The 23,969-nt window shown below is 48.6% G+C and overlaps 7 protein-coding genes across 7 annotated transcripts; 4 read left to right on the top strand and 3 right to left on the bottom strand.

Annotated features, from left to right (window-relative positions):
* Nucleotides 1–11: 11 nt before the first annotated feature.
* LOC108122377 (uncharacterized) lies at nt 12–1,113 on the bottom strand. The gene has a single exon (XM_017236946.3). It carries the CDS (start codon nt 1,103–1,105, stop codon nt 53–55), a length of 1,053 nt encoding a protein of 350 aa, XP_017092435.3. The 5' UTR covers nt 1,106–1,113; the 3' UTR covers nt 12–52.
* Nucleotides 1,114–2,145: 1,032 nt separating this feature from the next.
* LOC108122356 (probable chitinase 10) lies at nt 2,146–3,034 on the top strand. The gene is made up of 2 exons (XM_043209681.2): nt 2,146–2,233; nt 2,297–3,034. The coding sequence occupies exons 1-2, from the start codon at nt 2,227–2,229 to the stop codon at nt 2,953–2,955; spliced, it is 666 nt and encodes a 221-aa protein (XP_043065616.1). The 5' UTR covers nt 2,146–2,226; the 3' UTR covers nt 2,956–3,034.
* A 207-nt stretch (nt 3,035–3,241) lies between these two features.
* Muc68E (Mucin 68E) lies at nt 3,242–10,577 on the top strand. Its single transcript, XM_070279471.1, has 2 exons — nt 3,242–10,434; nt 10,497–10,577. Exon 1 carries the CDS (start codon nt 3,242–3,244, stop codon nt 10,424–10,426), a length of 7,185 nt encoding a protein of 2,394 aa, XP_070135572.1. The 3' UTR covers nt 10,427–10,434; nt 10,497–10,577.
* Nucleotides 10,578–12,662: 2,085 nt separating this feature from the next.
* On the top strand, nt 12,663–19,215 carry prc (pericardin). The gene is made up of 11 exons (XM_070280575.1): nt 12,663–12,768; nt 13,270–13,415; nt 13,650–13,726; nt 13,789–13,892; nt 13,950–14,096; nt 14,152–15,312; nt 15,346–15,394; nt 15,572–17,370; nt 17,427–17,970; nt 18,030–18,155; nt 18,218–19,215. Exons 2-11 carry the CDS (start codon nt 13,341–13,343, stop codon nt 18,963–18,965), a joined length of 4,830 nt encoding a protein of 1,609 aa, XP_070136676.1. The 5' UTR covers nt 12,663–12,768; nt 13,270–13,340; the 3' UTR covers nt 18,966–19,215.
* On the bottom strand, nt 19,194–19,731 carry LOC108122355 (uncharacterized). Its single transcript, XM_070280586.1, has 2 exons — nt 19,724–19,731; nt 19,194–19,651 (listed from the first exon to the last, which is right to left on the bottom strand). Coding segments are annotated over exons 1-2 (420 nt in total). The 5' UTR covers nt 19,725–19,731; the 3' UTR covers nt 19,194–19,232.
* A 165-nt stretch (nt 19,732–19,896) lies between these two features.
* On the top strand, nt 19,897–20,978 carry LOC108122354 (peritrophin-1). Its single transcript, XM_043210631.2, has 2 exons — nt 19,897–19,932; nt 20,305–20,978. The coding sequence occupies exons 1-2, from the start codon at nt 19,897–19,899 to the stop codon at nt 20,905–20,907; spliced, it is 639 nt and encodes a 212-aa protein (XP_043066566.1). The 3' UTR covers nt 20,908–20,978.
* Nucleotides 20,962–23,281, bottom strand: LOC108122376 (chondroitin proteoglycan 1). Its single transcript, XM_017236945.3, has 2 exons — nt 23,275–23,281; nt 20,962–23,219 (listed from the first exon to the last, which is right to left on the bottom strand). Exons 1-2 carry the CDS (start codon nt 23,279–23,281, stop codon nt 21,001–21,003), a joined length of 2,226 nt encoding a protein of 741 aa, XP_017092434.2. The 3' UTR covers nt 20,962–21,000.
* Between the last annotated feature and the right edge of the window lie 688 nt (nt 23,282–23,969).

Genomic DNA, 23,969 nt, shown 5'->3' with positions numbered 1-23,969 from the left:
CACAGCTCTGATTACTTTTTATAAGTGCATGCTATTTGATGTTCTTTATTTTTTAAGCGCAGGTGGTGGAGCAGGCTTGTTGGATAGTGTTCCAGTAAAGACTATCGGGACAGTCTTTAACATAACCCACGTCGCCATCGCAGTGGATGTACAAATGACAGTCGTACGGATAGGGCAGGTAATCTACACCCGAGTGCGCCTTGCAAGAGGCATTCACATCCACGCCAGGGTAGGGTACGGTGGTTAGATCTGATCCAGTTGGTTCAATGGTGGACGATCCTTTAGCTTCTTCTGTAGTATCCACATCTGGTTGTTTGGTTGGTTCCTCAGTTGGTGATTCTGTGGTGTCTTCTGAGGGCTTTCCCGTGGGTTCGCTACTGGGCTCTCCGGTTGGTTCTGCAGTGGGTTCCTCAGTAGGTTTTTCAGAAGGTTCTCCAGTGGGTTCTTCAGTGGGTTCTTCAGTAGGTTTTTCAGTAGGATTTCCAGTGGGTTCTTCAGAAGGCTCGTCAGTAGGGTCGTCAGTAGGTTTTGCAGTTGTATCATCAGACGGCTGCCCAGTAGGATCTCCTGTGGAAGTGGTTGGCTTCTCTGTTGTTTCCAAAGGATCATCGGTGGTTGGTGACTCTGTGGTGTCTTCTGAGGGCTTTCCCGTGGGTTCGCTACTGGGCTCTCCGGTTGGTTCTGCAGTGGGTTCCTCAGTAGGTTTTTCAGAAGGTTCTCCAGTGGGTTCTTCAGTGGGTTCCTCAGTAGGTTTTTCAGAAGGTTCTCCAGTGGGTTCTTCAGTGGGTTCTTCAGTAGGTTTTTCAGTAGGATTTCCAGTGGGTTCTCCAGAAGGCTCGTCAGTAGGGTCGTCAGTAGGTTCTGCAGTTGTATCATCAGACGGCTGCCCAGTAGGATCTCCTGTGGAAGTGGTTGGCTTCTCTGTTGTTTCCAAAGGATCATCGGTGGTCTCATCTGAGGGATCCTCCGTGGAATCATCGTCTGTCGGATCCCAGGGATCATCGGTGGGGTCGTCGGGATCCTCCGTAGTTGCTGGCGCCTCCGATGGCTTGACACAATTCCTGGCGCTCAGAGCTGTTGCCAGGAGCATCAGCTGCAAGGACATCAATATCCAGACCACTGAAAACCAAAAGCGTTTATCTATATTGCTAAAGGATAATATTCAGTTTCCTGCGAGGCACTTACATTTCATTTTGGCAAAGATCGGTTGACTAGTTACTGAAACTAATGCATTATCTCCCAGGGTCCGGTGCTTTTATAGGGATCCGGAATGCATTTGCATTTCATTAGCATACTACAAGAGTCTTAAGTTTGCTCGTAATTATCTTTGGGAATGTCAGATAGCAATGATGTAAGTAATTAAACTGATAATGGAGTGACAAGTAATAGTGGAGAAGATTGGATAACATTGAAGGTTGTTAAAGGAATAACTAAATATAATATTAATCAAACATGTATTATAATTTTTGGACATCTTAAATAAGATTTAAATGACAATTGATTCTTTCAATTAATTGGGTATACATGTTTTACTATTGCATTCTGATTAGATAATTATTATTTAATAAGATAAGAGTACTACCAATGTCAACGTAATAATGATTCAGAATCTAAAAAGTTAACAGTGCTGTTATGGAAAAGCGTGGTTATAAAAGTTTAGAAATATCAGAAAAATACAATTAATAATAATATTAATCCTGATAACATTGACTATATACTTATACAGTGAATCAGAGTTGTTTCGTAAGTTCTTTATAAAAGTCTGAAACAATGGCAATTAATAGTTTCCTTCATCATCCAATACGACCCATTTACCGGATTCGCCGAACTACTTGAGGCGTTTCCGACGTAAGTCTTTGAAAACAATTGATTGGTTATCTGATAACTGATAAAGAATATGTACATATAACAAAGTAAACATAAAATTTAATTAAATAATTAGCAATTTGTATAAGTTTAGTTGATAACATCTGAAAGGTATCCTACTCCTTTTCTGGGAGATGACTTCAAGCTAAATAATTACAAAGTTATACTTACGTATCTTGTTCATTAATTTTGTGGCAATTAAATTTATTGTTTGATAAGACTGCAATTGCAATTTATAATACTCGGGCAAACAAAATAGATTAAAATGAAAGGTATACCTGAAAAAGGGAATCACCAGCTATATAAGCGCGCACTTTCCGCAAAGAATGATACTTCACAACCGAGACAAGTTTCGCAGACATGAAAGGTAAGTAGTGTTCCACGAGTCTTCAACTAAAAAAATAATATATATATTTTAAATTATTTAAAGGCTTAAGCTTAATTGCACTTTTTGGATTGGCTGCACTCATTGTGAGCCCAATAGTTCTGGCAAATAATGCAGATCCCAGCACGCCTGAGCCGCCACAAGTGGATCCGATTGAATCAACAGAGCAACCTATCTCGGCTGAATCAACGCCAGAAGACTCCACTCCTGCGATTGAAACCACCACAGAAGAGCCCACAACCGAGGACTCAACCACAGAAGAGCCCACAACCGAGGACTCAACCACAGAAGAGCCCACAACCGAGGACTCAACCACAGAGGAGCCAACAACGACAGAGATACCACCAGTTCTTTGTGACGAGACAGAGATTTTCCGCCCGGCGTCCGACTGTCGTGAATATTACCAGTGCTTCAACGGCGAGGGAGTCCTTAAAAGATGTCCCGATAACCTCTATTGGGATCCCAAGTTGAATGTATGTGGCTGGGATACTCAGTATTGCACCAGCGGCGAAATCAGTACGACTACATCTGCACCGGGAGGCTTGTCCTGTGCATCTGGAGCTGCGTATCTACCATATCTTCCCGATTGCAACAAATACATCCAGTGTGTCTACAATATAGGATTTAAACAAAGTTGCCCACCTGGCCTGTACTGGAACCAGCCTCTCCAGCGCTGTGACTACACCTGTGACAACAGTATCTAGTGTCTAGACAGTCGAAAAGGTGCAATGAACGCCTAATATAGGAAGCAATTTTAAGAAATAAAAATACTTTAATAAATAAGCAATATTGCAACACAAAATCTACGCAATTCGTATTCAGTAGAATCCAGCAGTTCAATTGACTTCCCATTGAAGATAACAAGCCTTCCAATGGAGATCCGATAACAAGCCAAAGTAGCCCCCATTCAGGTTATAAAAGTGAATGCTCGATGCACAGGTACCATTTCGTCGACGGGGTTTGTAAAATTCGCACGCGAAGTGTCTAAAAATGCTCCAAAGCGCTAAGGAGAATCGGAATCTAATAATAAAATGCGTTTTATGGACGGTATTGTTCAGCCAAATAGTGCACATTTACGCGTACTCGCAACCTAGTCTGGATAAGACCACCAAAGATAAACTCAACCTCATCCGGCTAGGCGATGATGAATTAACAAAAATATTGGATACCACATTATTGTCGCCCGATGACGCCAATAGAGCTCAGCTCATATTGACAAACAATGAAAATTCTACCAAGCCAGAGCTTGAAGAAGGTAGCGCATCTGGGCCAGTGGAGTCATCCGCTGCAAATTCTGACGAGAACACGACTTCTGCGTCAGAGGAGACTACCACAGGGGATCCAGACGTGAGCTCCACTGCAATATCGGATTCAACGAACCCTGAGCAGACTACTACTTCTGCGCTAGAAGAGACTACCACAATAGATCCTGAGCAGACCACCAATTCAGCGTCAGAAGAAACTACCACTGAGGATCCTGACGAGAGCACCACTTCTGCACCAGGCGATAGTACCACAGAGGATCCTGAGCAGTCCACCACTTCTGCAGCAGAGGAGACTACCACTGATCAGACCACCACTTCGGCGGCAGACGATAGCACCACTTCTGCACCAGGCGATAGTACCACAGAAGATCCTGAGCAGACCACTACTTCTGCGCCAGAAGAAACTACCACTGAGAAATCTGAGCAGACCACCACATCTGCACCAGAGGAGACTACCACAGAGGATCCTGAAGATAGCACCACTTCTGCACCAGGCGAAAGTACCACAGAGGATCCTGAGCAGACCACCACTTCTGCGCCATACGAAAGTACCACTGCGGATCCTGACGAGAGCACCACATCTGCGTCAGAGGAGACTACCACAGAGGAACCAGAGCAGTCCACCACTTCTGCACCAGAGGAGACTACCACTGAGGATCCTGACGAGAGCACCACTTCTGCACCTGGCGATAGTACCACAGAGCATCCTGACCAAACCACCACTTCTGCGCCAGACGATAGTACCACTGCGGAACCTGACGAGAGCACCACATCTGCGTCAGGGGAGACTACCACAGGGGAACCAGAGCAGTCCACCACTTCTGCACCAGACGATAGTACCACTGCGGATCCTGACGATAGCACCACTTCTGCACCAGGCGATAGTACCACAGAGGATCCTGAGCAGACCACCACTTCTGCGCCATACGAAAGTACCACTGCGGATCCTGACGAGAGCACCACATCTGCGTCAGAGGAGACTACCACAGAGGAACCAGAGCAGTCCACCACTTCTGCACCAGAGGAGACTACCACTGAGGATCCTGACGAGAGCACCACTTCTGCACCTGGCGATAGTACCACAGAGGATCCTGACCAACCCACCACTTCTGCGCCAGACGATAGTACCACTGCGGAACCTGACGAGAGCACCACATCTGCGTCAGGGGAGACTACCACAGAGGAACCAGAGCAGTCCACCACTTCTGCACCAGAGGAGACTACCACTGGGGATCCTGACGATAGCACCACTTCTGCACCAGGCGATAGTACCACAGAGGATCCTGACCAAACCACCACTTCTGCGCCAGACGATAGTACCACTGACGATCCTGACGAGAGCACCACACCTGCGTCAGAGGAGACTACCACAGAGGAACCAGAGCAGTCAACCACTTCTGCACCAGAGGAGACTACCACTGAGGATCCTGACGTGAGCACCACTTCTGCATCAGGCGATAGTACTTCAGAGGATCCTGACGAGAGCACCACTTCTGCACCAGGCGATCGTACCACTGCATATCCTGACGAGAGCACCACTTCTGCACCAGAGGAGACTACCACTGAGGATCCTGACGTGAGCACCACTTCTGCATCAGGCGATAGTACCACAGAGGATCCTGACGTGAGCACCACTTCTGCATCAGGCGATAGTACCACAGAGGATCCTGACCAGACCACCACTTCTGCGCCAGACGATAGTACCACTGCATATCCTGACGAGAGCACCACTTCTGCGTCAGAGGAGACTACCACAGAGGAACCAGAGCAGTCCACCACTTCTGCACCAGAGGAGACTACCACTGAGGATCCTGACGAGAGCACCACTTCTGCACCTGGCGATAGTACCACAGAGGATCCTGACCAACCCACCACTTCTGCGCCAGACGATAGTACCACTGCGGAACCTGACGAGAGCACCACATCTGCGTCAGGGGAGACTACCACAGAGGAACCAGAGCAGTCCACCACTTCTGCACCAGAGGAGACTACCACTGGGGATCCTGACGATAGCACCACTTCTGCACCAGGCGATAGTACCACAGAGGATCCTGACCAAACCACCACTTCTGCGCCAGACGATAGTACCACTGACGATCCTGACGAGAGCACCACACCTGCGTCAGAGGAGACTACCACAGAGGAACCAGAGCAGTCCACCACTTCTGCACCAGAGGAGACTACTACTGCGGATCCTGACGAGAGCACCACTTCTGCACCAGGCGATAGTAGCACAGAGGATCCTGACCAGACCACCACTTCTGCGCCAGACGATAGTACCACTGCATATCCTGACGAGAGCACCACTTCTGCACCAGAGGAGACTACCACTGAGGATCCTGACGTGAGCACCACTTCTGCATCAGGCGATAGTACCACAGAGGATCCTGACGTGAGCACCACTTCTGCATCAGGCGATAGTACCACAGAGGATCCTGACCAGACCACCACTTCTGCGCCAGACGATAGTACCACTGCATATCCTGACGAGAGCACCACTTCTGCGTCAGAGGAGACTACCACAGAGGAACCAGAGCAGTCCACCACTTCTGCACCAGAGGAGACTACCACTGAGGATCCTGACGTGAGCACCACTTCTGCATCAGGCGATAGTACCACAGAGGATCCTGAGCAGACCACTTCTTCTGCGCCAGAAGATAGTACCACAGAGGATCCTAGCCAGACCACCACTTCTGCGCCAGACGATAGTACCACTGAGGATCCTGACGAGAGCACCACATCTGCGTCAGAGGAGACTACCACAGAGGAACCAGAGCAGTCCACCACTTCTGCACCAGAGGAGACTACCACTGAGGATCCTGACGTGAGCACCACTTCTACATCAGGCGATAAAACTACAGAGGATCCTGACAAGACCACTACTTCTGCGCCAGACGATAGTACCACTGCGGATCCTGACGAGAGCACCACATCTGCGTCAGAGGAGACTACCACAGAGGAACCAGAGCAGTCCACCACTTCTGCACCAGAGGACACTACCACTGAGGATCCTGACGATAGCACAACTTCTGCACCAGGCGATAGTACCACAGAGGATCCTGACCAAACCACCTCTTCTGCGCCAGACGATAGTACCACTGCGGAACCTGACGAGAGCACCACATCTGCGTCAGAGGAGACTACCACAGAGGAACCAGAGCAGTCCACCACTTCTGCACCAGAGGAGACTACCACTGAGGATCCTGACGTGAGCACCACTTCTACATCAGGCGATAAAACTACAGAGGATCCTGACAAGACCACTACTTCTGCGCCAGACGATAGTACCACTGCGGATCCTGACGAGAGCACCACATCTGCGTCAGAGGAGACTACCACAGAGGAACCAGAGCAGTCCACCACTTCTGCACCAGAGGACACTACCACTGAGGATCCTGACGATAGCACCACTTCTGCACCAGGCGATAGTACCACAGAGGATCCTGACCAAACCACCTCTTCTGCGCCAGACGATAGTACCACTGCGGAACCTGACGAGAGCACCACATCTGCGTCAGAGGAGACTACCACAGAGGAACCAGAGCAGTCCACCACTTCTGCACCAGAGGAGACTACCACTGAGGATCCTGACGTGAGCACCACTTCTGCATCAGGCGATAGTACCACAGAGGATCCTGAGCAGACCACTTCTTCTGCGCCAGAAGATAGTACCACAGAGGATCCTAGCCAGACCACCACTTCTGCACCAGGCGATAGTACCACTGCGGATCCTGACGAGAGCACCACATCTGCGTCAGAGGAGACTACCACAGAGGAACCAGAGCAGTCAACCACTTCTGCACCAGAGGAGACTACCACTGAGAATCCTGACGAGAGCACCACTTCTGCATCAGGCGATAAAACTACAGAGGATCCTGACGAGAGCACCACTTCTGCACCAGGCGATAGTACCACTGCGGATCCTGACGAGAGCAGCACATCTGCGTCAGAGGAGACTACCACAGAGGAACCAGAGCAGTCCACCACTTCTGCACCAGAGGAGACTACCACTGAGGATCCTGACGTGAGCACCACTTCTGCATCAGGCGATAGTACCACAGAGGATCCTGACCAGACCACCACTTCTGCGCCAGACGATAGTACCACTGCATATCCTGACGAGAGCACCACTTCTGCGTCAGAGGAGACTACCACAGAGGAACCAGAGCAGTCCACCACTTCTGCACCAGAGGAGACTACCACTGAGGATCCTGACGTGAGCACCACTTCTGCATCAGGCGATAGTACCACAGAGGATCCTGACCAGACCACCACTTCTGCGCCAGACGATAGTACCACAGAGGATCCTAGCCAGACCACCACTTCTGCGCCAGACGATAGTACCACTGAGGATCCTGACGAGAGCACCACATCTGCGTCAGAGGAGACTACCACAGAGGAACCAGAGCAGTCCACCACTTCTGCACCAGAGGAGACTACCAATGAGGATCCTGACGTGAGCACCACTTCTACATCAGGCGATAAAACTACAGAGGATCCTGACGAGAGCACCACTTCTGCACCAGGCGATAGTACCACTGCGGATCCTGACGAGAGCAGCACATCTGCGTCAGAGGAGACTACCACAGAGGAACCAGAGCAGTCCACCACTTCTGCACCAGAGGAGACTACCACTGAGGATCCTGACGTGAGCACCACTTCTGCATCAGGCGATAGTACCACAGGGGATCCTGACCAGACCACCACTTCTGCGCCAGACGATAGTACCACTGCATATCCTGACGAGAGCACCACTTCTGCGTCAGAGGAGACTACCACAGAGGAACCAGAGCAGTCCACCACTTCTGCACCAGAGGAGACTACCACTGAGGATCCTGACGTGAGCACCACTTCTGCATCAGGCGATAGTACCACAGAGGATCCTGACCAGACCACCACTTCTGCGCCAGACGATAGTACCACTGCATATCCTGACGAGAGCACCACTTCTGCGTCAGAGGAGACTACCACTGAGGATCCTGACGTGAGCACCACTTCTGCATCAGAGCAGTCCACCACTTCTGCACCAGAGGAGACTACTACTGCGGATCCTGACGAGAGCACCACTTCTGCACCAGGCGATAGTAGCACAGAGGATCCTGACCAGACCACCACTTCTGCGCCAGACGATAGTACCACTGCATATCCTGACGAGAGCACCACTTCTGCATCAGGCGATAGTACCACAAAGGATCCTGAGCAGACCACCACTTCTGCGCCAGACGATAGTACCACTGCATATCCTGACGAGAGCACCACTTCTGCATCAGGCGATAGTACCACAAAGGATCCTGAGCAGACCACTTCTTCTGCGCCAGAAGATAGTACCACAGAGGATCCTGGCCAGACCACCACTTCTGCGCCAGAAGATAGTACCACTGAGGATCCTGACGAGAGCACCACATCTGCGTCAGAGGAGACTACCACAGAGGAACCAGAGCAGTCCACCACTTCTGCACCAGAGGAGACTACCACTGAGGATCCTGACGTGAGCACCACTTCTGCATCAGGCGAAAGTACCACAGAGGATCCTGAGCAGACCTCTTCTTCTGCGCCAGAAGATAGTACCACAGAGTATCCTGGCCAGACCACCACCTCTGCGCCAGACGATAGTACCACTGAGGATCCTGACGAGAGCACCACATCTGCGTCAGAGGAGACTACCACAGAGGAACCTGAGCAGTCCACCACTTCTGCACCAGAGGAGACTACCAATGAGGATCCTGACGAGAGTACCACATCCACACCAGATAAGACTACCAAGGAGGAACAAGAGCCAACTTCCACTTCTGCACCAGAGGGGACGACTTCTGAAGATCCCGAGCAGAGCACAACATCTGTGGTAGAGGAGACAACCAAAGAGGATCCTGATAAGAGCACCACATCTGCGTCAGAAGAAACTAGCACAGGGGATCCTGAGCAGACCACTACTTCTGTGCCAAAGAAGTCTACCACAGAGGATCCTAACAAGAGCACCAGTTCTGCATCTACGACAAAGGAACCATACGAGAGCACCACTTCTGTGCCAGATTCAACCTACCCTGAGCAGAGCACCCCTCCTGGGCCAGAAGATTCTACTACAGCGCTTCCTGAGGAAAGCACTTCTGCGCCAGAGAAGACTTCTACAAATATACCCGATCCCACGCAACCTGTACAGAGCACCTCTTCTGCGCCACAGACGACCTCCACATCAGCACCAGACGCTAGTACCACTTCTGAGGCAGAGGAGTCTACTACAGCTAGGCAGGAGACAACTACCGAACCTGAAGAAAGCAGCTTGTCGCCAGAGGACTCTTCGACCACGAGATCGAGTAGTTCTTCTTCCGGATCTGAAACCACTTCCATACCGATTACGTCGACTTCCTCCCTACCCCCGCTATCGTGTAGTAGCGGGTATCCTTTCCTTCCGTTCCCATCCGATTGTCGAAAGTATATCCAGTGTAGTGGGGATGTGGAGTACATTATGGACTGTCCCCCCACACTCTATTGGGACTATAAAAATCTCGCCTGTGTTCCAGATAGCAGAGGGTGTTATAGTGATGAAGGAATCCAGAAGCCCGAGGAAAATGTTTGCAGCGGAGGAGCGAACTACTTACCGGATCCAAGTGACTGCACCAAGTTCATCCAATGCAGCAACGGTCAGCCCATCTATCTGCAATGTTCCAAGCCCCTATACTGGAACCCAGTAGCCAATAGATGCGACTGGTCGGACGAATACTGCCAGAAAGATAAGCTCATCGATTTAAAGGTTTGTGGTGAGCCAGGCATGAAGTATGATGGTTTCCCTGGCGACTGTTCGAGGTACATAAAGTGCTCTGAAACTGGACAAATCCTGATGAGCTGCAATCCCGGACTGTACTGGAATCCCATTGAAAACGTTTGCGGAAATTCACAGCGGTTCTGCAATTAAGTGAAATAGTAAGTCATTTATACTTCTTTAATAGAAATAACATTAATTATTAAATATATATTTTTTTCAGATCTACTGCAGAAAGTAAAGATGCTTAAAATATGTTATTGTTATTTGTCATTAATAATATATTGTAAAATACTATAAATAAATTATAATCTGTATGCGTGTTCAACATATGAACATTCATATTTATGTTTAAAAAGTTTTCTTTTATTTTTTAAGTCTAATGCCTACAAAAAATTGAAAATTTTAGATGCTCTCAATAGATTTTCGTTTTGGGTTGGATGCAAATTTATGAAAATCATAAGCTCCGGTCTGAATTACCCTACAAAAAGGGTATGTTCAAGTTATAATAAAGCAAGTTTCAGATTGGTTTTTTAATAAAATAAATCATTAAGTCATATTTTCTTTACATTTTTGTTGTAATACGAAAATTTTTTAGAACATCTTGAGGCTCAAAGGGTATATTTCAGTTGAACTATTTCCTATTTATAATTCCTACGCATTTTTGTTGATCTTATCAAAGTAGGCTTCAATTAAAACAAGAAAGGAAAGCTAACTTCGGGCGGAGCCGAAGTTTATATACCCTTGCAGTTAAAACCGGATATATATCGCAAACATCGGATATAGTTGGCCGATCCTTATGGGAATAGGAATATATAATCCAATTTATTACAATACAAAATCTAAAAAAAGTCCCAAACTTCTATCTTCAAAAATACGAAAGTTGATATTTCTACCAAATACCATTTCCGATCGTTCAGTTATATGGCAGCTATGGGATATAGTCGGCCGATCCTAATGAAATTTGGTAGGTTGGATCAACTGACCAAGAATTAAATCTGTACTAAGTTCCAGCATTCTATCTTCAAAAACACGAAAGTTGGGTCATTTCCGATCGTTCAGTTATATGGCAGCTATAGGATATAGTCGGCCGATCCTTATGAAATTTGGCATGACGTAATGTTTTGCCAAAAATAGCTCACATGTCAAATTTGAACTCTCTAACTCTAAAAACACCAAAGTTATACCATTTCCGATCAATCAGTTATATGGCAGCTATAGGATATAGTCGGCCGATCCGGGCCGTTCCGACTTATATACTGCGTGCAAAGGAAAGAAGGGTGTGTGCAAAGTTTCAAGACGATAGCTTTAAAACTGAGAGACTAGTTCGCGTAGAAACAGACAGACGGACAGACAGACGGACAGACGGACAGACGGACAGACGGACAGACGGACAGACGGACATGCTCATATCAACTCAGGAGGTGATCCTGATCAAGAATATATATACTTTATAGGGTCGGAGATGTCTCCTTCACTGCGTTGCACACTTTTGACCAAAATTATAATACCCTCTGCAAGGGTATAAATATGGCTAGCCTTGAAACATACCCCACACCCCATTCTAGATGGGCCTTTGAAAAATTTAAATTTAATGCTCGAGTTCAATTCAAACACATGGCTTTGTGGAAACTTGGAGCCGATAAGAAGAAACCGAATCGAGCATTGAAGGCGGATGGGAAACGTGATCGGGATGGGATTTCGGGGCGGGTGATGATCTATTTATAGATATGACGATGGTTAGTCCATCAGAAAAGCGGTGTTGAAGCTTTCGGGCTCAAGGGTTATCTCAGCAAATTACTTCCGCCAAATTTCGGATTTGTTGAAATGAAAATATGTGTGGATTCCTTGGGAACTGGGAACTCAAATAAATTAAGCCCAAAACCAGACCAGACGCCATGCTGGCAAATTAAATGAACCAGAGAAAGGGACACACTTGAAAATGTATCCATGAGATATACAATTGCGTATCTTTATATGCTAATAAATGCCAGCACATTTCCTTAAAATGGGTCAAAAGTCTCCCCCGACCGATGATGTTGCAATGTTGCCCACAGAATGGAAACTCATTTGAAAGCAAGGCGGAGATGGGGCGGGCATGGTTACCCCAGCCATGGCAGGCGACCGACCAAGTGATCGATTGACACGATCGGAGCGCTGATACGTAATGGAATAGACACTCGAATGAATGGCACTGGCGACGAGCTGAGCTTGGTGCTCCAGAGCTCTAAGTGCCGTGCTCTGTGTACGTATGTGGTCGGGCGATAAGATACAGATACAGATACATTGTGCCTACATAAATATTCATGCTGCCGCTGGCTAAATGCAAATGTATTAGAAATTGCTCGCCTTCAATGAATTTGAGTTCTACTCAAGCTCTAGCTCTAGAGTTTTGATGCTCGGACAGGCCAGTGTTATTCGCAATCCAGCAGTTGTCGCGATCGGAAGCAAATCGGAAAATCTCCCTTGGAATCCTAAACCACGAAGGCGAAGAAGTATGTGTCTAAGCCATCAAGGACATTTATAAAAAGTCGCAATCTTAACATAGATCAAGGATATCCAAGATATAAAGAGTTTTATCTCAAAAGAGATATAAACATAGAGTGGATAATATTTTAATCCGTTTGGTGGACTTTGAAGTGTGATATCTGATATAATAAGGATCTCAAACAATGATCACATAGATACAAAAGTTTATAAATTATAAGATAATGTTTTCCAATATCCTTCCTTTATGAGGATCTTCATATATTTCTTAAATGTGGAATCGCTTCCGTTCCGTACGACATCCGATTACATCATTTCTAAAACGAACTTGCCTAGTTTTTGGCACCCTATTAGCAAACCGAGTGTGTGCCCATTTGAAAAGAAAAGTGATAACCCCTGAAAGTGACAGACACCAAAGTGAAGGAGTACAAATCTAACAATAACACACGCATTTGTATAATCGAAGCAGAACATGTTGATAATACCAACAATTTAATTTCATCTTACAGTTTGCTGGTTGTGTTCGACGATTACTCGACGTCGACGCATTTCAATTGGATTCAGAATTTGATTTATTGAAATGTTGCCCTTTCGCTGGGGCCTGCTACTGGGCCTCGTAGTGCTCGTAGCGTGCGGAGCCAATGGAGCTGCCATCGTAAGTGTGTCCAAATTGTGTTAATGAAAGCCCCGAACAGAACATACATAGAAATGTACATACATAGTACTGGCTTAAGTTCAACGTACATGAACTCGGCCCAAATACCCTAGCGATAAGACCCATTTTGACCAAGGTCAGTTCCAGAATTTGCTGAATGGAATTAGGGTCAGATAGGAATAGATAGAGCTGACATTAGCATTGAACTTACTTGGTGTTTGTAACAATTTTCAGGAGAAGTCGGCCAGCAGCACAGTTGAGCTCTCGGACGAAAACGATTTGTTGAGACAGAAACGAAGCGGCAGAGGCTAGTAAGTAGATACTTCTTATATCTACAAATAACCATTCAATAAATGATTCTTCGCTCTCACAGTTCCACGGGTCAGACCCAGTCGCAGTACTTAAACTTTGGTAAGCCCGAAGAGGACGGCAAGGCCGAGGCGGAGGCCAACGAAAATGGTTCCCGGGCGACAGTCTGTAAGTAGTGGTGGTTGTTTCTAAAAATCATCCTGGATATTAAGCTTATACTTGCAGCTGGAACTCATGGCATGGGCCAGGCCCAGAGTCAGTTCTCCTCGGGGGACTGCAGTGGCTGCGCCTACCAGCCGGACTACCCATCCTCCGGTAGGATTCTCGATGCCAGTGGAGGGCCAGGTGCCTCATCAAACCTTCCTGGTAAAGGTAAGAATTCAATTAATAATTTTTTTCAACATTTTTATAAACAATTTTAAATCAGTTGGTCCAGGAGCTGTTGGACAACCCGGATTCGGTGGTCAGCCAGGAGTTGGCGGACAGAGAGGTATAAGTGGGCAGCCAGGATTTGGAGGACAAGGTCATCCAGGATATGGCTCCCAAGTCGGAGGAGGAGGTCAGCCTGGAATCGGTGGAGGTCAGCCAGGAATTGGCGGACAGACCGGAATCAGTGGACAGCCAGGATTTGGTGGACAACAAAGAATTGAAGGTCAGCCAGGTTATGGCTCCCAAACGGGAGGTGGAGGTCAGCCTGGAATCGGTGGTGGTCAGCCAGGACAACCTGGTGTTGAAGATCTATCCAGCATTGGAGGCGGTCAACCTGGAACAGCTGGCGGTCAACAAGGACCTCAACCAGGTGTAGGAGGTTTAAGTGGTGAACAGCCCGGTTACGGTGGACAAGCTGGAACTGGAGCTGGACAACCTGGGTATGGAGGCCAGCCCGGATTTGGAGGACAATCCGGATTAGGAGGGCAACCTGGAGTGGCCCATCCTGGATACGGCGGACAATCAGGAACTGGAGTCGGACAACCTGGATATGGAGGGCAGACAGGAACTGGCGCCGGACAGCCCGGTTACGGAAGTCAAACTGGAACCGGACAGCCTGCTTACGGAGGTCAGACTGGAACCGGTGAAGGACAACCTGGATTTGGAGGACAGCCTGGAACTGGACAGCCCGGTTACGGAGGACAGACTGGAGCCGGACAGCCCGGTTATGGAGGTCAAACTGGAACCGGACAGCCCGGTTTCGGAGGACAGACTGTAGCCGGACAGCCCGGTTATGGAGGTCAGACAGGCACCGGACAGCCTGGTTACGGACAAACTGGAGGACAGCCTGGAACTGGACAGCCTGGCTTCGGAGGTGAAACTGGAACCGGACAGCCCGGTTTCGGAGGACAGACTGGAACCGGGCAGCCCGGTTTCGGAGGTCAAGCTGGAGGACAGCCTGGAACGGGACAGCCCGGTTACGGAGGACAGACTGGAGCCGGACAGCCCGGTTATGGAGGTCAGACAGGTACCGGACAGCCTGGTTACGGACAAACTGGAGGACAGCCTGGAACTGGACAGCCTGGCTACGGAGGTCAAACTGGAACCGGACAGCCCGGTTTCGGAGGACAGACTGGAACCGGGCAGCCCGGTTTCGGAGGCCAAACTGGCACCGGACAGCCTGGTTTCGGAGGTCAAACTGGAGGACAGCCTGGAACTGGACAGCCTGGCTACGGAGGTCAAACTGGAACCGGACAGCCCGGTTTCGGAGGACAGACTGGAACCGGGCAGCCCGGTTTCGGAGGCCAAACTGGCACCGGACAGCCTGGTTTCGGAGGTCAAACTGGAGGACAGCCTGGAACGGGACAGCCCGGTTACGGAGGACAGACTGGAGCCGGACAGCTCGGCTATGGCGCTCAGACTGGAACTGGACAGCCTGGTTACGGACAAACTGGAGGACAGCCTGGCTACGGAGGTCAAACTGGAACCGGGCAGCCCGGTTTCGGAGGACAGATTGGAACTGGACAGCCCGGTTTCGGAGGACAGACTGGCACCGGACAGCCGGGCTACGGAGGTCAGACTGGAACCGGGCAGCCCGGTTTCGGAGGACAGACTGGAACCGGGCAGCCCGGTTACGGAGGCCAAACTGGCACCGGACAGCCTGGCTTCGGAAGTCAGACTGGAACCGGGCAGCCCGGTTACGGAGGCCAAACTGGCACCGGACAGCCTGGTTACGGACAAACTGGAGGACAGCCTGGAACTGGACAGCCTGGCTTCGGAGGACAGACTGGAACCGGACAGCCTGGTTTCGGAGGTCAGACTGGAACCGGACAGCCTGGTTACGGAGGACAGACTGGAACCGGACAGCCTGGTTACGGAGGACAGATTGGGACCGGACAGCCCGGTTACGGAGGTCAGACTGGAGGACAGCCGGGAACTGGAACCGGACAGCCAGGTTACGGAGGTCAAACAGGAACCGGACAGCCTGGCTACGGAGGTCAGACTGGAACCGGGCAGCCCGGTTACGGAGGCCAAACTGGCACCGGACAGCCTGGTTTCGGAGGACAGACTGGAACCGGACAGCCTGGTTACGGAGGACAGACTGGAACCGGACTGCCCGGTTACGGAAGCCAAACTGGCCCCGGACAGCCTGGTTTCGGAGGACAGACTGGAACCGGACAGCCTGGTTACGGAGGTCTAACTGGAGGACAGCCTGGAACTGGAACCGGGCAACCTGGTTTCGGAGGACAGACTGGTTACGGACAAACTGGTGGACAGCCTGGATACGGAGGTCAAACTGGAACCGGACAGCCTGGTTTCGGAGGACAGACTGGAACCGGGCAGCCCGGTTTCGGAGGACAGACTGGATTTGGAGGTCAGACTGGAGCTGGAAGCGGACAACCTGGATACGGAGGTCAACCTGGAACTGGACAGCCTGGATACGGAGGTCAGACTGGAACCGGCCAGCCCGGTTTCGGAGGTCCAACAGGAACCGGACAGCCCGGTTACGGAGGTCAGACTGGAGGACAGCCTGGAACTGGAAGCGGACAGCCCGTCTACGGAGGTCAATCTGGAGTCGGACAGCCCGGTTTCGGAGGACAAACTGGAAATGGACAGCCTGGATACGGAGGTCAAACTGGAGGACAGCCTGGAACTGGAGGCGGACAACCTGGTTACGGAGGGCAAACTGGAACCGGACAGCCCGGATACGGAGGACAAACTGGAATCGGTGGTGGACAGCCTGGATTTGGAGGACAGACGGGAACTGGAACTGGACAGCCCGGATACGGAGGACAAACTGGAACTGGACTGCCTGGGTATGGAGGTCAAAATGGAATCGGTGGAGGACAGCCAGGATTTGGAGGACAAAGTGGAACCGGAACTGGACTGCCTGGTTACGGAGGTCAAGCAGGAATCGGTGGAGGACAACCAGGTGCAGGAGTGCAGCCTGGCTATGGAGGACAAACTGGTATTGGAGAACAGCCTGGCTTTGGGGGACAACCCGGAGTCAGTGGCGGACAGTCGCTTATTCCTGGGCAACCAGGCTTCGGAGGTCAACCAGGAATTGGTGGCCAGACTGGTACCGGAAGTCAAGTGGGGCAGCCAGGCGGCAGCTCTCAAATTGGAGCACCTGGACGCTACACAGCTGGAACTGGGGTCGCACCAGGAGCTAGTGGTGTTGGAGGTGGGTCTTCCGGCGGTGGAACTGGTGCTGTTGGTAAGTTCTCAACTCCAAGTAAAGAGTATAAATGATTTACTCTGTGAACCTTACAGGTGGTCCTGGGTCTGCTGGAGTCGGTGGTGCTGATGACGCATTCTCGCAAGCCGAGTCCTCCATTGGTGACGGCCAGGCGTCCGCAAGTGCTCAGGGCAAGAAGAACGGAGGCACAGCCAAGACGCAGGTCTCGGGAACCTATAGTGCTGGTGGCACTTTCAGCGCCAGTGCCATGACCTCGGACGCGGATCGGGCTGCCAGTGCTCAGGTGACTGGAAACGCCGATGGAGCTCAGAGTCAGTCTCAAGGCTCCGGCGGTCCGGCGCAGTCGCAGGCCCAGGTGCAGGTGGGCAAGGATGGGGGCACCAAGGCCTCTTCCCAGAGTGGTGGCATCATCCAGCAGAGCCAAAGCGAGGTGCACGCCAACGACAAGGGTGGCCTGGCGGACGCCCAGTCCAGTGGTCCAGGACAAACCTCGTCGCAGGCTCAGATTGGTTTCCGGCCCGGCCAGGAACAGACAGCAGCCAATGGCGGCGGCCAGGCTTCCTCCTCTTCAGGAGCCCACTCGAGTCAAAGTAGTTCTCAGATTCATGGAACCTCCAGGTAACTACGCTTCCCGTTTTTTCCTAAAAATAGATCTATAAAATATCTTTGGATTTCAGCTTTGGTGTTTCTTACCACGGAGCAGCTCAATCCGCTTCAGGAACCAAGGAGCAGGTGGCCTCCTACAGGGAACAGAACCGTCAGCTCTTCAACACAATTAGTCAGTTTGGAAACGGTGGCAATGCGTAAGATTAACTCAAATTAATTAAATTCTAAAACTGTTTTACATATGATTTATAAATTTCAGGGTTACTGACCGTGCTGATGCTGTCTATAGTGGACCTGCGCTTACGGACGACTCTGATCGTCTGCCGGAACTGCAATTAAAATCCAAAAATAACAAAGAAGAGACTGAGAAGGGCGAAGAGAAGAAGCCCGACCAGGCGGAGCCCGTTCAGTACGACGACGATGATGAAAACGACGCCGACGACTACGACGACGATGAGTACTACAACGAGAAGCCCATCAAGCTAGAAGAAAGTCCCAAGCCGACGCCGAAGCCTTTGGCCTACACCCAGTCTTCTCCCACACAGAAGCAACAGGCTGTGGTGGCGGCAGCCCCTGGTGACAAGTACCAGGTGGTGCAAAAGCAAAACGACAAGGTGAACACCTATACCGAGCCCTCAACCACAGCCATTCCTCCGGGTTTCCGCGGCACCGTCAACGTGCAGAAGAAGTTCCACACCAAGGCTCTGGAACTGCCGCACAGTGGCAACAAGGTGGAAATCACTCCCGACAACAAGGAGGATGGTCCAGTTCGCGGGGACAAGCCGACGGTACGTGCTCCTGATAGCTATGTCACTGTTACCAAGTCGGTGACCGGCAGCATGGACAACAGCAAGAACCCGCCGGAGGAGAACAAGAACTTCCAGTCGACGTACTACACCAAGTCCTCGACATGTGGCTACTTCACATTCTCCTGCAACATCGTCTACGGTCCAAATGGCCGGAACAAGATCTGCCGCCCCAAGGCCCCCACCAACGGAAAGTGCTAGGGGAAGGAGGCAGCCGCTCATACTTACCAAAAAATACCCACCCATATTAATATTATTGTAGATCAGTTCTAAAAGGGGCTCAAGTGTAGTAATTAGCTTAAAGACCAACTGCAATCACAGCAGCTTCTTCATAAAGCATTTATGTGTTTTTCGAGAATAATTTTAGAGTTTCACTGCCATTTCTTCAACATTTGTACGATTTGCAACTGTAATTAATATTTAATAACAAACCAAAACCAAAACCAAACCATTTGATGCCTTTAAAGTTTAAACACAGATTTTGTCGCAGGTGAGTAGCTTCGAGTTCCAGTAGAGGTATTCGGGGCAGATCTTGACAAAGGGAAGGTAATCGCATTGAATGAAGCGACTACAGTCACCAGGATAGGGAACAAGCTGTCCCAGTTTTTGATAGCAGAGCTCGGATAAATCCTCAGGAATCCTTGGGGCTGGTAGGGGTCTGGAGGTTTCTTCTGTCGGTGGAGGTGCGACGTTGCAACTATCAATCGGCTGCAGCTGGCATTCCTGGAGCCTATCGTTCCAATAAAATTCCGGCGGACAGCTTAGCAGACGCGTCTCAGTAAATTTCCGGCAGTCATTGGGATGTGGTTGTATAACAACACTTTCTTCTGTAGAAAGTCCACAATTCCACAAGCTCAGTACGGAAATTAACAGAAGTTTGATTAGCACTATCAGAAATTATAAAAAAATATTAGGTTAAAGTACATTTATTATAATAATCATACTTCGAATGTTCATACTTTCGAATGTACTGCAGATCTTTAACGATTATTGAGAATCTGAGAAATGATTTTCGATTAACAGGGCTTTTATATATCTCTGCGGATTGCATATCAGTAGTATTTACATTTAATATCTTAGTGGCCTTGATATCATAAAGGTAATGTCCAGCTAAGAGGTGCTTTGTTGTTTAATGGCAAACAGAAAACATTTATCTATCTCTTCAAAGGTATAGCCTTGTACCATTAATTCCTGGAAGTGCTTCCCCTGATATTTTATTCTTTTGTAGATTTACGTAAAAATAAATAATATCTATAAATAATTCTTGATAAAAAAAAGCACTTAATTCTTGTATAAAAAGGCCTACGACAACTGGAGTTTATCATCATTTCTTCGATTCTTCAGAACTGGATAGGACCAAAAGTAAGAAATAATACAAATTAATCGGAAAACATTATTAATTTTATCCTTAAGTGTTGCGAGGACCTTTTCTTCTTTGCTGTGCTTTATTGGCTGGCGCCTCCGCTGCTTTAGGAAGTGTTGTAAGTTGTATAGAGGTTTAAGTGCATGAAACTAGTGATTACTAATCTTCTCTTCTTAGTCGAATGCCGTTATAGAAGCCGGAGGACAATGCCCGGCTTACAATGACCCCGCTCACCCTATATTGCTACCAGATCCCACCGACTGCCGCAACTACTTCACCTGCTACTTCGGCCAGCTCCAAAAACGGCAGTGTCCTTCGAATTTGTACTGGAGCGAGACTCGCTATCGCTGCGACCTCAAGCAGTATTCAAATTGCGTCGAGGAAGAGTACAATCCTCAAGTGGAGTACAGACCCTTTCCTGGGGATTGCTCTCGTTTCTACGTGACACAAGTTCAACTATGCCCGGATAACTTACACTTTAGTCCCACTTATGGCAGATGTGTCGATCACCGGTATGCCGGATGTGAGGCTCTTCCTTGGGATCCCAGCCAGCAAGGTAATGGGTATATACCCAGCGGACACATCCCCAATACGGATTATCTTCCCATCGATCCACCAGATTTGTGCAACAATGTTGCATCCAATGCCTATATCCCGTATCCTGGAGACTGTCAAAAGTTTATCCATTGTGGTCCTAGGGCCACTGTCTTACTATGCCCCGGCGACTTGTTCTGGAATCCCTTGAAATCTTCTTGTGGCGTTGACAAAACTTATTGTTAAGGGTTTTAATTAATAACCATCAAATATTTGACAAACTATTGCTTTTGCAATCTAATATATACAATAAAATATGCACTCTAAATTGATTTTCTTTTATAGTTTATGATTGAAACGGTTGGGATTACACTCCGCCTTATCAGCATCCATACAGGTCAGGTTTATGGGACTGAACTCTTCGTCCTCTGGACAGGCGTAGCCAACAGGAATGGGATCGGCGCAGACTATATACTTGCTGCAGTTTCTGGGATACGGCACCAGGGCTCCCTCAATCTGTCCGAAACAAAAACTATCCGGCGATGGAGTAGTTAAAGGTTCAAATGTGGTTGTTGTGGGCGGAAGATGGGTTGTTGTTGTGAGAGGAATGCTGCAGTTGGCATACCACGGTGCCATGCAACGCTCCAAGCTGGCACTGAACTCTTGACCCGCAACGCAATTGTAGACCATGGGCTTGGGTTGGATACAAATTATAAACTTGGTGCAGTCATTTGGATATGGAACTAGTTTTCCAACGGGTTGACCCTCACAGGGATGAACTTCGGCACTTGGTGTACTCAAAGTGGTAGGTTCTGTGGTTCCGGTTGTGGTAGATTCGGTCGTGGAAACGAAATCTTCGCGACATGCGTCCGGGGAGGCATCGGGGTCACACTCTCCTATCAATGGATCAAAGAACTCTCCAGTCTGGCAGATTCCCATCATGTACGAACTGTCATCTGTGCACCGTATAAACCATTCACAATTCTCCAGATAAGGCAAGTTACTGCCAGTCTTGTTAAAACAAATCGAAGTTTCCGGTGGCGGTTGTGTAAAGCCCGGTGAGACAGTTGTGTCTTCGTCCCAGGGGCAATCACTTAAATCCCACTCCACACACTTCTGAAGAGCTTGATTAAAGAACAGGTTTTCCGGACAATAAAAGGCAATCGGCACGGGGCTAACGCAGATAACGTATTTACTGCAGTCATCAGGGTAAGACACATATTGATTCTCGCTTTGCCCGTAACAGATACCCGATATATCTGGTGGGTTTGTAGTTGTTTCCGCCTCCACGGTGGTATAACTTGAAGTGATATCTGTGGTGTCGCTTGGAGGAGTTGATTTAGAAGTAGTAGATTCTGTAGAAGTCCGTGTTTCTGTACAAGCCGTGGGAGACACGTCGGGGCCGCAGTTACCAGTTTGGGGGTCGTACCAGGAATTGTAAATGCAACTGGCGACCGCAGACTTTCCATTTCCCATGCAGAGTAAATACTGCTGGCAGTTGGTCACCACAGGAAATGAGACTCCCAATTCCTGGTTGGCGCACAAGTCTTCTGATTTTTCCGTAGTGGTTTCTACGGGTATTTCCGTGGTGGTGGTGAAAGCCGCGAGACAAGCAGTGGGTGAGACATTCGGTCCACAGTCGGCACTGCTGGGATCGAACCAGGAATTCGAAGGGCATTTGGCAGTGGCGGATTTACCATTTCCGAGGCACAACAGATATTGCTGGCAGTCTGACTCTATAGGAAAGGATGTTCCTACCTCCTGATTGTCGCAGGGATTTCTTTTATCCGCCAAGGTAGTGGTGCTTGGTACCGTTGTGGCCAAGGATGTCGTGGGCACAGGAGTTGTCAGGATTTCCCGACAAGCTTCTGGGGAAACGTCCGGACCGCAGTTGCCGCTGATGGGATTGTACCAATTGTTTGCGGGGCAGGGCAGTATTACGTAGGAATTGTTTCCCAAACAATAGTAGTATTGATGACAATTGCTAGTGATTGGAAAGGAGGTTCCCATGCTTTCGCCCACGCACTTGGTAAAAATCTCCTCCGTTGAAGATGTGGTTTCGTCCCAGTCTGGCGTTGTCTGATTTCCATCACACCACACCTCGTCCGCGAAGTCACAAATACCCAAAACGTGGTTGAAGAGTAGATCCCCAGGACACCGATATGTCTCGCTTTTTCCATTCACACAAAGGATGAATTCGCCACAGTCATCAACGGAGGGCAGCAGGGTTTGGTTATCCTTCCCAAAACAAAGGTCTTCTTGTGGGGCTTCTGTAGTGGGGGATGTGGGATACGGCAAAGGTGTGCACTCCACGGCTTCTGGGGTATCGCAGATACGTAGATCGTTATTAAAGAGCTTCTCCCCGGGGCAGTACTCCACTTCAGCGCAGGAATCATTACAGGACACATAGGCATTGCAGTCGTAGGGATACTTATAGCATCCACTTGACAGGGAATCACAGAATGTTGATTCAATATATGATATAGTAGGGCACTCCTGAGAGTAGGCTGTAGTGGTTCCCAGACCAATGAATATAAGGAGACAACATATATTCCATTCTGCAACCATAAACTCGTATAATAGGTGAAAAGATTAGTACATTTTTAAAGTTACCTCTCATTTTAAAGTACTTTTGAATTGTCTTAGAGGAGACCTCCTTGGAACTTTAGTGTGCTTCTGGCTTCAAGTTGTGGAATTAACTGAATTTGAATTGAGTTTTTGGCAATTCAAGAGCAAAAATGACTGATATACGGCAATCAATCAACGTTTAAATTCTTTTCTCTGATAGTGACTAATTCCAGTCGATAACACATACTTTTAATAAGTTTTGAGACCAAAAACAAACGCATTTTTTGGTCAAGGAAATAGACAATAGGTTCTTAGGAATAACTAGAGATAATTGTCGCACCGCTCGTGTTTTGTTTTCAATTAATTTTGAAAGAGATACCAAAAAAGTAGGTGATTACAAGAGCAAATGGCTCATCAACTTTAAATAGAAGGTGTACCAATACTTTTTCATAAAACTGTATGAACTCTTCAAGTTATTCTTTCACTTAAGGTTTTATAGACATTACCTACTTTTAGGCTTCAACTGTATTTTATAAGAAAGTTAGTTTCACTTTACTTTTCTCATTATTTCGATGGAGATGCTCTCTCACATTTCAAGGGACGGTCTTTAACCTAGGCACACGCGAATATGTACATAAGTACATGTTTTATCAGACGGAACATGTGTTTCATATGAACTCTTATCGATTCCCAGCAAGAATTCCCAGTAAATATAGATAGTAGCAGTAGTCTACCACCCA

The sequence above is a fragment of the Drosophila bipectinata genome, chromosome 3L (genome assembly GCF_030179905.1).
Source record: "Drosophila bipectinata strain 14024-0381.07 chromosome 3L, DbipHiC1v2, whole genome shotgun sequence".
Lineage (NCBI taxonomy): Eukaryota > Metazoa > Arthropoda > Insecta > Diptera > Drosophilidae > Drosophila > Drosophila bipectinata.
Note: the sequence above shows the minus strand (reverse complement) of the source record. Positions and strands in the feature narration are given on the sequence as shown.